This window comes from Poecilia reticulata, chromosome 2, assembly GCF_904066995.2.
Source record: "Poecilia reticulata chromosome 2, P_reticulata-male-v2, whole genome shotgun sequence".
Classification (NCBI taxonomy): Eukaryota; Metazoa; Chordata; class Actinopteri; order Cyprinodontiformes; family Poeciliidae; genus Poecilia; species Poecilia reticulata.
In genome coordinates this window covers 9,878,875-9,892,240 of record NC_088831.1, presented here as the reverse complement: position 1 = coordinate 9,892,240, position 13,366 = coordinate 9,878,875, and the positions used below count along the sequence as shown (strand labels likewise).

At 40.0% G+C, this 13,366-nt stretch overlaps 1 protein-coding gene across 1 annotated transcript in view; it reads right to left on the bottom strand.

Annotated features, from left to right (window-relative positions):
* LOC103476105 (gamma-aminobutyric acid receptor subunit gamma-3-like) overlaps positions 1-12,675 on the bottom strand; it is an 86,296-nt gene extending 73,621 nt beyond the window's left edge. The window contains exons 1-2 of the mRNA XM_008428206.3: positions 12,179-12,675; positions 11,727-11,881 (exon numbers count right to left, since the gene is read on the bottom strand). Coding sequence (XP_008426428.1) covers positions 11,727-11,881; positions 12,179-12,363 — 340 coding nt within the window. The 5' untranslated portion in view covers positions 12,364-12,675. The remainder of the gene's footprint in view (positions 1-11,726; positions 11,882-12,178) is intronic.
* Between the last annotated feature and the right edge of the window lie 691 nt (positions 12,676-13,366).

Here is a 13,366-nt window from a genome sequence, read left to right as displayed (position 1 = left end):
AGGATAAGTGCTGCTTCACGTGTGCGTTTTTTTCCCTTAAATTTGCATCTTGTGTGAAGCTCCCGCCCCGTGGGACACTGTCGGCTCGGCTAACCTGGACGCCTCAGATGTGAGGAGGAGCGTTTGCCAGGACTCTAAACTTCTTTTCATCTAACAAAATGTCACTGGACTTGAAAAATTGAAGAGGCTTGTGTGCGGTTTGTCCTTTAAGCTGCTGTGTTGACACCGCTGTGCCAAATGTCGGGTCTGCGAAGATGAAGGAGAGGAGGCCAGCCAGGAAAGAGTTGCCACCAAAAAAAAAAAAAAAATGTCAAGAGAAACATCTGAGTCGGAGGTGCAGAGGGCGTCTATTTAACTATGTCCAGGTGTTGTTATCTTTTGGGATTGTCCCATAATGCAGCTGGTAAATGTTAGGTGGCTCTTTAAAAGCTGCCGATATAGCAGGATTAATCACTCACAAAAGTAACAAATATATATTTAACTGGAAATAAATGTGTTAAATAATATTGTAATTGATTTTTTTTTTACTTTTTTCTTTTAAATATCCTTGGCAGTTTTATTAGATAAGTCAAACAACTTCTTATCCTATCAAAGGATCTTAAAAATGCATAAATTATAATATGTCATGACACTTAAGTGTTAACTGAATTTTATTTTATTTTATCTCTTAAATGAATATAATTTGGGAATGCTGAAAAGACTGCTTTTTAATGCTATTATAGAATTTTATACAATGACTAAAGTGATGAAATCTTGAAATGTAAGCCTGTCTTTTGCATGAAAGCAGCTCCAGTTTTGTTCAAAATTCCAGTTTCCTACTAGCAGCATTCGCCCATGCAGTCACCAGTGCCTTTGCTTTACCTGCAAGCTTAGCTTGCTGAAGAAAAAGGGATCGTTATCTCCTCAGTCTTGCTCAGTTGCTCCCAAACGCCGATGTAACAAGGCGCGTAATTTACAGAAACAAGTCACTTCAAGCCCCAACTTAACCAAAGATGTAAGATAAATCAATGTCATTTAACATGAAAACTCTCCGGTGAAAAGCAGCGGATCAACAACACAAATAAGAAAAGGGCAAGCGAAATAAGACAACCACTAAATATGAAATTCTCTAGACCACAGATTAACACTTAATATAAGAAGAGGGGGTAAAAAAGACTTTAAATCTGCTCTCATTTTTCTTGTTGAAACGACATTTGTAAATAATGGATGTCTGAGAAGGTCCCCCACCCACCCCCCGACTTCCAGGCAGTGGCTTGCAACCGGGCGCAGGTAAAGGCTGAATATAGGCTGTAAATATTTCATTTAAAAAGAAAAGCAGGAAGAACATTTACTGACTGTGTTACAGCTCAAGCCAGAAGTTTACTTACACCTCTTTTCTCACAGTCTGAAGGCAAACCAGACCAGTGTACGTTCTAGTATCTAAGACCTGATTCTGTTTTTAAATGATTTAAAGATGGATTTTACACGCTGCTTCCTCCTCTTCAGAAGCCAGAAGATATATTTAAATGTAATTATTACAGCTATCAGTGCATTTTTTAATTCCTCCCACATATTCTTGCTTGTTCTGATCCAGCTGGGTAGTCACAATGATGAGACCGACACCCTGTTAAGAAAATAGTAAGCCAATTCATTAACTATGTAATCATTTGAATGCGAGGCGGTTAAAAGGCATTTCAATCGGAAAATTGGTAATTACCAAAGAGGACCGCATACAGTTTTTCAAAATGAGAACATGCATTGCTTTACATCTCTAATGAGGTTCAGGGCTACTTCTTGCTGTTAATTGAATCTGCCTCGAGGAAGTTGTTGATCATATCGCTGTTCCAAAAAGAAAACAAAGCAGAAAATAAAGAACCACACAGGTTGCCGCGGATCCCACGGAGGCCAGGAGAGAGCAGCTCAATCAAATTACCCACAGGCCTGTCTGTGTGTTTGTGATTGAAGTTTTTAACTTTCTAATGGCAAACACACTCTGAGTATTTCTTCTAAACTCTGTCAAAAGTTTTTTGGTCTAAACTCAGTTCCAGTGAGAAATGATGGGGGGTCTGTGACTGAAAAGCAGGTCCTAGAACGCGCTCGACAATCGGTGTAAAATTATATTTTGCTACATTTCCTATTGTTGAACTTGTTGGACCAAAGGACCAAAAGTCTCCTGGTTAGCTGAGATGCAACTTTGCAAAACTAAGACCTTTCTCTTGAAAGATATCTCGTTATCTTGCCAACCCTTTCAGAGACTTTTTCTCACTGTCCTGTAACAAACATTAACCTTCAACAAGCCAAATCTCTCTCATCATTTCTCTTATCTTTGCTGGATCTGAATTCATTAGGACTTTGTCGCATTTTCTCTCATGAATACTCCTTCAAATTGTGTAGAAACTGTATTTGAACACTTCCCACACTGATGGGCAGCAGAAACACTTTCCAACTTGGCAGTGTGTTAAACATTTTCCAGAAAAGCACGCTGCCAAAACTCCTGCTTTTGCAGAGCCAGTCACTCAAATGATGATCAAATAAAAAGAGTATTTGGTTGTAACCTTCCCTACTAGATCACACAGAAGTAGAAAGAGTGTACTTGGTTATTCCCCTGACCGCACCAGTAGTCATATATAAATCATGAAGGTTTATTGGGATGTTATGTGCAGTCTCATCGAAAAATCACCATACTGCGTTCCACCAAAGACCGATCAAATCAGCTGTGACTCCTCACTCGGATGTGTGAGATTTTAATACGCGATCAAAAAGTGGGTCAAACTTCCACTCGAAAACTGCAAAATCGCAAGCGTTAATATGCACATAACTTTAGGTGGCCAGGCACAGACGTTGACGGTAAGCAGAGGGAGGTTTATTGCATGAAAAAAAAAAAATGGCAGGGTGATGGAGGGAGTAAGAGATGGGCCAAAAGAGGAAGGTGACTGAATGAGATGCAGAGAGTTGGACCAGATGGAAATGGAGCGAAAGAGACAGGAAACAGCTTCAAAGTAACAATGTCTGAGCAGATTCGTGTAACCCAGGTGTAAATTTTAAATTCCATTCTCTGTACTTTCCACTCTCTATCCCCTTTATCTATCAAATCTCGCGATAGTTCAAACGTACCATCATATGTGAACAGTAAGGTACCTTAAGTATTTATTGAGCACTTGTTTAGATTAATGTTTTTACATTTTATGTCAACTAATTTATATGGTGCGTATTTATTGGCTTTTTCGTGGATGTAAATTGAACTTTATATTTACTGAATATGCATATTGACTGAAAATGATTGTTGGAACTATTTATAGTGCAAAGAGTGCCATTTATTGAACTTGTGTGCACACTAGAATGTTTTGATTATGTATTTATTGAGAAAATGGTTCTGTTTTATTCAGGCCAGCTGAAGGTCCAGACCTAGAACCTAAAGGAAGGACAATTTTGTCCCCACTTGGATATGACTTTTGTCAGCCCAGGACCTGCACTGAACCAAGCACTTTATTAGTAACTTGCTTGGGACCCAAACCAACCCCAGCTTGGGGTGAAAGAGCTGAAGGGTGTGGGTTGTTACTTATAGAACTGTGGGATTGATTAATGCTTTTTTTCTTTATGTTTTTGTTCTTTTCTCTTTTGCACATTTTTACATGGCCATTCGGATGATTTCACTGATGTTAATATGTATTAAATTTTTTCACTATAAATACAAGACACTCGCAACTGCAAACTTCCAGTCTCTGTCTGCTCCTTCTTGAGACGTATCTTGTCTTCTGAGAAATTAGCCCATTTGACATTTTTATTCATCAACCATTTACATTGATTATATTGCAGCATATAATTTTTTCTACAAATATGTTGCATTCGGGTTTCTATTTCTGACTCACACCTGGCTTTCATCTGAATCCTTCTGAAGTCCTCTTTAGTGACACACACGCACACACACACCTACACACACGCACACACTCAAGAGGCGTAGTCACATCTTTGGACATGTGTACAGTAAACAACAAAATGCGATCACAAAAGAATATATGAATAATAGCTCAAATAAAAACAGCTTCTGAAAGGCAATTGATGTCTTATTTAAATGTATGAACTCTCCGCCTGGCCACTGGTGGATGTAATTGTTACCGTCAGACATATTTGACAAAGCAATAACGGCAGATATGATTGAGGGACCTGGCCCGTTTCGGTGTAAATCAATAACTTGTTAGCTGCAGACAATTAGCGCCTTCGGTTGCAGTCGCCATGTCTGATCCCACACAGAGAGGATCTGGATCGGGTCCGCGGTCGAGTTCAAACCGCATAGTAGCATGCAGCATGATTCTGCATTGTGTTTATCCTCCGAGTGTGAAATGAGAGGCAGAACTTTCAGAGAGGGGTGAAAAATGGATGTGGACACCAGAGGAGTGTGTTTCTGGTTGTAAATGTGGAGAATTACAAGAAATCCTTGGAGTATAAATGTAAAGTGATTTAATTATCTCACTCATGAGTTATTATAGTGATTTCCCTTTATGTCCCTGTAGCAAATGTCAGCTGCTTTACCAGAGGTTACTGTCCATAACTCAATCAGCATTATTGCTTCTCAAAAAGCAATAATGTGGTTAGGATTAATATTTATTGAAATAATCAGCTTGCAAAATGAGGCAAGGATCACATAATACTATCTAATTATTGTTTGTTTACTGTTAACAGTAGACATATGCCTCTTTTTTATAAGAATGAAACCTGATAAGACACCTAAAAATGACTGAGACTGTTTGACTTGGATGTCAAGATTAAGATTATGTCAGTGGTTTAATTCTGATTTTTATAAGAGATTTTAATCTAAAAGGAGAGATTAAGAGGACAAAGGGGAAGAATGTTTCCCTTTCAGAGACTGTGTGGTTCAGTTTATTTGAGGAAAAATAGAAAATTTGCAAAAAGTGACCCTAAAATGCGTGTTTTACTAAAGTTCGTCTTTGGATACTTGACAGATTTTCATTTACTTATTTTGCCGCCCATTGACTGTCAACTAACATGCTACATCTACAGCATATTAAGAAAAAAACTCTTCCTAATGTACTCAAGACAGTTTGCAATTTGTCTGTCCGCCTTTGTGAACTGTGGAAATTAAAGCAAGCGGTTTGATAGATGTGTCAGTAAATTAGCTTTCCTTTATGAGTTTTCTTTTTTGTAAAATAGTTTTTTGACCACACACTTTTATAGCTTCTCTCGGATGGTTCTCTATGGCTCCAGTTCTCATGGGCACAAAGACTTAAATCTGCCTTAAACGTATCTTTTAATTCACTAGAGGGCTGCTACATTTTTAGTCTTTAATTAAGCTCTTTGAATAAATCTGCCTCCCAAACGCTGGATGTGTGTCTTAAGAGCACAGTCAGCATCTCACTCCAGCCCACTTCGCCTTCGATTCCCCACGGGAGACGCGCACACGAAACGGTAGCGCACGAACACAGCCGCGCGCATTTAAGCGCAGGATCACTAAGATCTCCCACAGTGATCACACACTCTGAACCCAAAAGGAAAGTGACACAATAGGGGCACCAAAGCATCTCATCTCCATCCAGTCTGCGCCGCTTCTTATCGGCCAAGGTGCGGCACGACATTTGTTCTGCTCGGGGGGGGAAATTTGGGTCGCTTTTTTTTTCCCCTTAAGTGGACCAGTCACCCACTTTATATGAACATTAAGTTCACAGCTGACTTCACAAGACTGGAGGAGACAGGAGGGAAACAATATAATAGCCCTGTTATGTTGTGGTATCTTGAATTTCTCTTGTTTAACTTCAAGCCCGTTTAAGTTTTAGCTAGCTCCAGTTAGGTCAGTTATTATGACAGCAAGCTAATATTTTCTGTCGCTTCCAACAGTTTTTCATCCGTCAGCTCAGATATACCCAGCGTCCTTTGTTTGATTTGAGCTACCAAAGTGATTTATCTAACTGGTGTGTTTTGCTGCAATATGAGGCTATAAAATAGAGTTATGGCCAGTAAACACAGAAATACTGAACAACAGGAAGCACTTTGCTTCCACAGCCACCAGCTCACAAACAAACCGAGAAGGTTGCTCACATTTGCAAAAAAGAGATAAACATAAAAGCCTGTTTGATTTGGTGTATTTTGCTGTGTTTGAATAGGTAGAGGACTACTTTGATTTAGAATAAATCCAAGTTTATTTGGGAAATGAGCAGAGACTTCGGTAGGTGCCTGTTTACACGAGCGTGCGAGTCACCGTGTGTTTTTCTCTCAGATTTGTTCTCAGCTGAACCTTGTTCCTTTTCCAATGTCTTCATTGTCCCAGTTCTGTTGTTGACTCTGCGTCATCTCCAACTGGGTTCTTTTGTGCAACATGGACACACACACACATTGCCTCACGTTATCTTTCCAATGTATTAACATTTCATGGGCGACACTGAGGTTTGTCAACTGGATCTCATCAAAATTTCACCCTTAATTATGGAAGCAGAGCTGCGTGGAGATTCCCCTCCTGAGAGGTGAGCTACAAGAAAATCCAAACCGAGGAAGCTACTGGGGGAACCAAAATGCAAAAAAAAAATAAAATAAAATAAGTTAGATTTGGGTTAAGTTGGGCATCTTAAATATTCAAAGGAACACAACAATATGAAAATAAGCCCAGATTAAGAATGTGGAAATTAACTCAGGATTTCAGGGTGGTATTATGTCATTTTAATTACCTTCAATTCTGTATTTAATCTACTTTTTGTGTCTCAAAGTTTCTTTTTATTAGCTTAAGACTTCACAACAAAAATATAAACAAATTAAAAGCACCTTTGTACCATTTTGGCTCAATACAATAAAGTTTATGTAAGTACTTCTTTAACAGCAGAAAGAAAGAAACACCGAAAGCATTAAACTAGAATGTTTCTAGGTTCCTATCTTATGATTTTGGGAATATTGACATTTCATCTTCTCATTGCTTCAGTTTACCGGCTCTTTCTAATTGTATAGTCTTAGATTCAGCTCATTGGTTGTGAGATCTAATAAGTCTCACAGAACCCTAAAACCTATTCCTATTGGACTGCGGGTTTCTTTTCTGAACATCAGACCAAACCCTAGAACAGCAAAACCTTCGTCCAGCCAAGAAACTGGACCCAGCTTTCATCTGTCATCAGTTTTTGGCTTGGATCGCAAAGGTCTTCCAAGAAAGGCTTTGTGAACACCTACAACTTGCTAAGCATCCTTCAGAGACTTTCATCAAATGTGTCACTCGGTTCTAAATCCAATGGTAAAAGGTCTCTGATTATCCCAAAACCCAGTAACAGAAAACATCCAGTTTTATTGCATTTTTTTAGAAGTAGAAGTGGAAATAGTTCTAGCTGAGAGAGGGATTCAGGGGTTCATTTCTTTTTCTCTGCCAACTTCTAACTCAAATTTACCATCACCTCATTAAATCTCAGATCGATAACATTTAGAAACATGATCTTTCTTTTGACATCTGAGAGTCAAGCAGACTCTTGACACATTTTTAGGTATTTAAGTATAAAACGAGCTCCTGTTCCACTCAAACTTTGTCAAAAAGAACGGTGTGCTTGGAAGTGCAGTTTGTCTAGTACACAGTCATTCTGTCTTAATTTCTTCAGCATAATTGACGTTGAAGAAACTTTTTCCGCTATTAAATATTAAACATTAAATCAAAAGCTGCCCGTTCTTCTTTAAGAATACAAATGGTACACATTATTTTATGGTTAAGTCAACATGTAATTTAGCTCAGTACAGTAAAAGAAAAGAAAAGCAGATGATGCCCACCACTATCAGGCTTTTCTCATGAAAACTAAGCTGCCTTCTTTTAGTCAGAGTCCATTTATTTTAGTAATGTTCAAGGGAAATGTCATCATCTGCCGGACTAAGGTGAGGAGGGACCACCAAGCTTGTTATCTGCACACAGTTGAGAAGCCAAGCAGGAAACTGGCACCTCGTGAAGGAACAGTTGGCGCTGAATAACGTATTCTGTTTCTGGAAGAACGCATGCCATCATCCAGATGATGTGCTACTCGTACAAACAGATGGAAAAAAAAATCTAATTTCTGCATCAAAACACAGAATGTTTCATGATAAAAGGTTTGGGTTGCTGAACTGTTCCGCCTTCAGTTCAGATCAGTCACCAAATTCAAACCATTGAATACTAAATACTAAAACGGGAGGGAAAAAGTGTTGTTTTGCATTTTTCTTTTTAAAAACTACATTTGTAGTTTTGCTATAGCAGCTTTTTTTATTAGGAAAAAAACCCTGTCAGCAAATATGAATGCCAGCATTTTTTTTTTCCAGATAAAGGAACATCTTTTTTAAGCATTTACCTTTGCTGTCTGTACCAGTCTGAGTTTCACAGAGTCTCCTAACTTTTTTTTTTTGGAAACAGTGCTTTTTGTTAGTTGGCAGTATCTCCTTTTCGAACACATCTCATTAATCAAGCCTGTGGTTACATTTAAGTAGCCTTTGGGAAAGCAAAAACTGTAGAATAATGATAAATGCACTGCATCTGCGAGAAAAGATATACTAAACATAAATAAATATAGTTTATCAAGTCGTTTGAGTAGCGCTAGCGAGATAATGGCTTTGGCTTTGTGGTAGTTTTGGTAACTCATTACCAAAACTACTAAAATCAGTAAAAAGGGTGAAACATCCGAAGGAGTGAATACTTTATATAGACAAATTAATATCAGTGGGTTTTTTTCTTCAAACATATCAGCTAAAAAATGACTGTCATTTCTGCATATTTTGAAGCATTTAGGGTTATATTTTTGCCTGTTTGTAGTATCTCTCTGTATCACAACAGTACCCTTTAATAAAAATTCACTTGGGTTACGTTAATGTGCGTGACACAAATGCATGTTTTGCCACCGTCATTAGTCCGCCCTCCATTTAAAACTCATAGGAAACCCTAAAATGTGTTATATAACCTTTCTTACACAGAGGCTGTTTACTTAAGCTTGGTGTCTTCTCCAGAAGCTGCAGGAAGCAACGCAAGCAAACAAAGATGAAACAAAAACTGTGCATAATCCTAAATTTTAATGTAGGGCAGCTCCCAAATGGTTTCCGTATCGGATTCTATTGATTCTGACTAAAACATAAAATAATGAGGCACAATAAAAGTGGTACCAGTAACAAGCCCGACTGGAATGTGAGAAAAGTATTGAGCCAATATCTACATTTGCAATTAGAGGCCATAAATATCTCGCAATCATACTAAAGCTGAGTCACCAGCAGCCACAACCTGCACTCAACACTCAGGAATCCATGCGACAAACGATGATTTCTACTTTCTGGAAATGGAGCAGTAACAGCATTCCGTACGGACGGTCATCACCGGCGGTTTTTCCAGGCGGCGGCCCACCAGTGAGAACACACCAGGTATCAAACCAGTAACCGGTTTTGATTAGAAAGGCCTCAGAGAAGCTCAGAGCAGTGATTGCATTGTAAACATGGTGGAAACCACGCGAGTGCAATCAGCAGAGGATTTGAACTGGACGTTGCCAACTCTGCTTCTCTCCCTGCGAAAACGGCACAAAGACGTTTGATGAGTTTCAGACTGAGACTGGAGGAGAAGACCGCCGGAGTCTGGTTTTCAAGAAGGTTTTTATTTGTAAAAATATGTATAATTGCCCTTTGGGATAAATTGTCCCACGCTGGTTAGTATCAGTGTTTGACAGAAATGAACTATGAAGTGACACCACAGCTAATCAGCTCTATTTACAACCTGTTTTACAACCATTCAACTTATTTTAATGCTCCTGTGCTAAAATGGTTCTCTCATTCTAATTTCCTTTCCCTGGATTATGAAGTGAATTATTGGCTTTCTCATCTGCTGCATTTGAGTCTTTCAGGCTCTCTGCAGGCTCTGCTAAACATAAGACGAAGACTGGAGATTCCTTTGGGTGAAATTCTGAAACAAAAAAAGACTTTGTGCTATCATTTGAAATTGAAGATTATTAGTTATTGAACCATGTTTCAAAGCTTAGAAGTTTCTAATTTTGGATTATGGTGCCATATTTGATTGGTAATTGTAAAAAAAAATTCAATTATATTGCAATTGTAGAACAAATCAGCAAGTGAAAAAAAACTATCTTTTTCAATATTTTTGAAATAACCTCTCAAGGGTACAGAGATTACTCTCTCATTTGCTCTTTTCTACCACAAGAGGCAGTAAAATGAACCACTACCCATGAGTGACTTTGGTAGCATACTTTACATCACCTCAGTGTCCTCTAAATACCACCACCAAGGTTTGTGTCGGACATTTTGATATACAATCTCAAATATGGTTTGGGAGATGCAGAAACGGTAGACCCAGATTCAGAATGTTGAATCTGGGTCCTTAATTCACTCACAATTTTGGGCCAGGATGAGGTAGCCATAGCTACAGTAAATGCAAAGCTCACTAGTGCCATGGTTGGACTATGTATAGCCCAAGGTGCTGAAGGCTCTGGATGTTGTGGGGTTGTCCAGACATGCCTCTTCCAGATAACAGGGGCTGTGGAGTGGTGGACCAGAGCGTTGGTCATCATTTTTATTGAGGGGAACCAGAGACTGTGCTCCTACAGTTGTCACTCTTCCTAGTCCCTGTGGAGATGTTCACGCTAGCGTGGTTGAAAAGAAAACTCAGTCCAATCATCAAAATCATTCCTCTGACAAAGTTCCTGAGAGAGCTACGAAGGTTTGGTCGTCCGTTCTACTTGCGTTCTGTGGATTATTGCATGTCCAACCCAGCCATTCCTCTATATCTTGGAGAAAAGGTGGTTGGACTCTGCCAGGGCTGTCCTTCATCACGAATCCCTTGTTTTGAGTTCATGGATAGAATCTCTAAGATATGGATTATGTCCACAAGAGCAGGATCCCAGATGCAAGTGGCTAAATTGACATTCCATGGCAGGTTGGCTGGACTGAACCTTGGAGGCAGGGTTTGAAGCTCAGGCACCCAGGAGTAACTCAAAGAAACACCTTTACTCCTTCACATCTAAAGAAGTTAGTCGACGTGGTCCGGGCACCTCCCTTTGGATGTTTGTCAGGCATGTTCCACTGAGAGGGGATCCTGTGATAGATCCAAAACTTCCTGGAGAGAGTATATATCCCTTATATATCCCTTCCAGCCAAGGAATTCCCCATGAGTACTCAAGAGTGGGAGACGAATGTCCAGGTTTTCCTCTTAAACTTGTTGCCCCCAACAATCAATCGGATCAACAGAAGACAATAGATGGATCTATTGTCTTCTGTTTTGGAATAATACATATGTTGTATACACCCACAACTTCAGTCAAGGGAAAGTGACTCACTCCTGCCTCTTGTGGCAGACAAATATATGACAACAATAAAAAAAAGTTGAAGTTAGTGGATTTTATTTACTTTCAGAAATAAAAGAATATTAAAAATTCAAGATTTGGTTTGAGACCAAGATTCCATTGATTAGACCAATTATCACAATAATAATACTTTGCTTTGCTTTGTTTATAATAAGGATATCAAAACTGTTTTCAACTGCTGGTGAAAAAATGCATCATTGATTTTATTTTCACTTGCTTTTCAGGGCTTCCATACAATTTTTATCAGTGGCTTGAAAGCAAATGATTCAAATGAAGCTTTATCGTGAATAATTTAAGACCATTATGTCCACGTTTGTCTTATGGTCATCAAAGAAGGCTAAGCATCCGGATCACTGAAGAGGAGCTAAGCCTAAAGGTAGGTGGTGGTGCAGGTGGGTGTGTGCTCCACCTTCCAGCAACATCAGCATCCAACTTTTCCCATGCCGCTCTTACCACCAATGTCTGGCCGCAGGGTCTTGTCGTACTCCCTCAGCAGGTTGTTGAGGATGAGCGTGGCGTCCTCCTGGTGCGACCTGGGCACCAGCATCTGGTTGACGGTGGTGTCGTGGAGGTCCTCCTCGTCGTCGCCATATTCCAGTAAGTCAGAACTGAAATGGGGGGAAGGAAAAATAAATAAATAACATATGTGAATGAAACAAAATGAGATTGTTTTCTGTTATTTTTGGAATAAAAACTTTTGTCGCAGTCGAAAAAACACGACAAACAGTGAGGCGCATAATTGAGTATAACCAGGTGAAAAGGGTTTTTCAGACCTTTTTTTTTTTTTTTTCTTGTTTGTTTATATGGGGGAAGCCCTGAGACAGAAGCAACAAAATGCGCAATTGGCCTCATTTAGCTAACTTTTCCCCCCAGCTGTTGATCAGTTGGAAGCAGAAAGGACTCACCGAGCATCCTGGGTGAGCAGAAGAAGTGTGAAGAGGGTGACCGCGAGCCTGACTGTCATTTTCCCACGGGCGGAAGGCAGTTCTGCTTGCGGGAACTGCTGGACGGGGACCCCGGCGCGCGCCGCTGCTCCTGCTGCCTCTGCTGCTGCTGCCGCTGCTGCCGCGTGCAGGAGGTGTGTGCCCATCAATCCCGCATCCGAACTCCCTCATTCGCCCACGTAGTCTGTGCCCCCGCGCGCGGTCCTCCTCGCTCCTCGCAGGAGGGCTTCCTCCGGGAAGACACCCGACGATCAATCAGGACGGGTGATGAGTCCGGCGGGATGAGGTGGAAATAAGAGGAGGAAGGGGCCAACTCCCTCCTCCCTACCCGCTGTAGCGCCTGTGGGGGCCAACACACCGGTTGGAGGGGTGACGCTGTCTGCCGCCGGAGGACCTTTATCAGCGAATGCGTGACTCATATACTCCGCGCACACTACCTGGGTGTCACTATCCAGATGAAAACTGGAGGAGACGTCATAAGCGTGATTAATGTGCCCCCCAACCCCCTCCTGCGCGCGTAAACACCCCTGCGAATTTGCAAAATAATTTTAAACCCCGAACCTCTTTTTTTCTTTTAAAAAAGACAAAATAAAAAATGAAACAAGACAGGTGCAGTTTTACCGAAGTTGTGGCATTTGTTTGCTCTGATGTTTGCAATTTGCTTGAAGTTGGACTTTATGAAGTCATGTCTGAAGGAGCGCAACACTTCAGCGCGAGTAGAGAGACTTTGTTGCCCCCTGGTGGGTAAAATATGAACGACAACGAGCAATGATTTTTATTTTCCACTATCGCTGTAGGTTTTCTAACCTGCAGGAATGATGAATTATTAGAGCGCTGAGGTGTTTGAACAAAAATGCACACTGCATATGAAAAACAACTTTTTTTCAGATAAATATTTTATTAAATAACTGCTGCAGTAATATAATATGTAGTCTAGAGTTAAAGAATTTAATTGTGAAGTAATCTGATCGCTTTTGGCCTAAGATAACAGTTTTCAAAAGGTTTGTTCCTTTGAATATATCTTCTAAGTCATAAAAAACAATATAAATATATGTGACTTCTAGACACAAATTGTTGCCGTGGGTTTTATTTATCAGTATACAGGTGCTGAATTTACGAACAGTGTGAGTTTTTCCTCCTTAATAATGT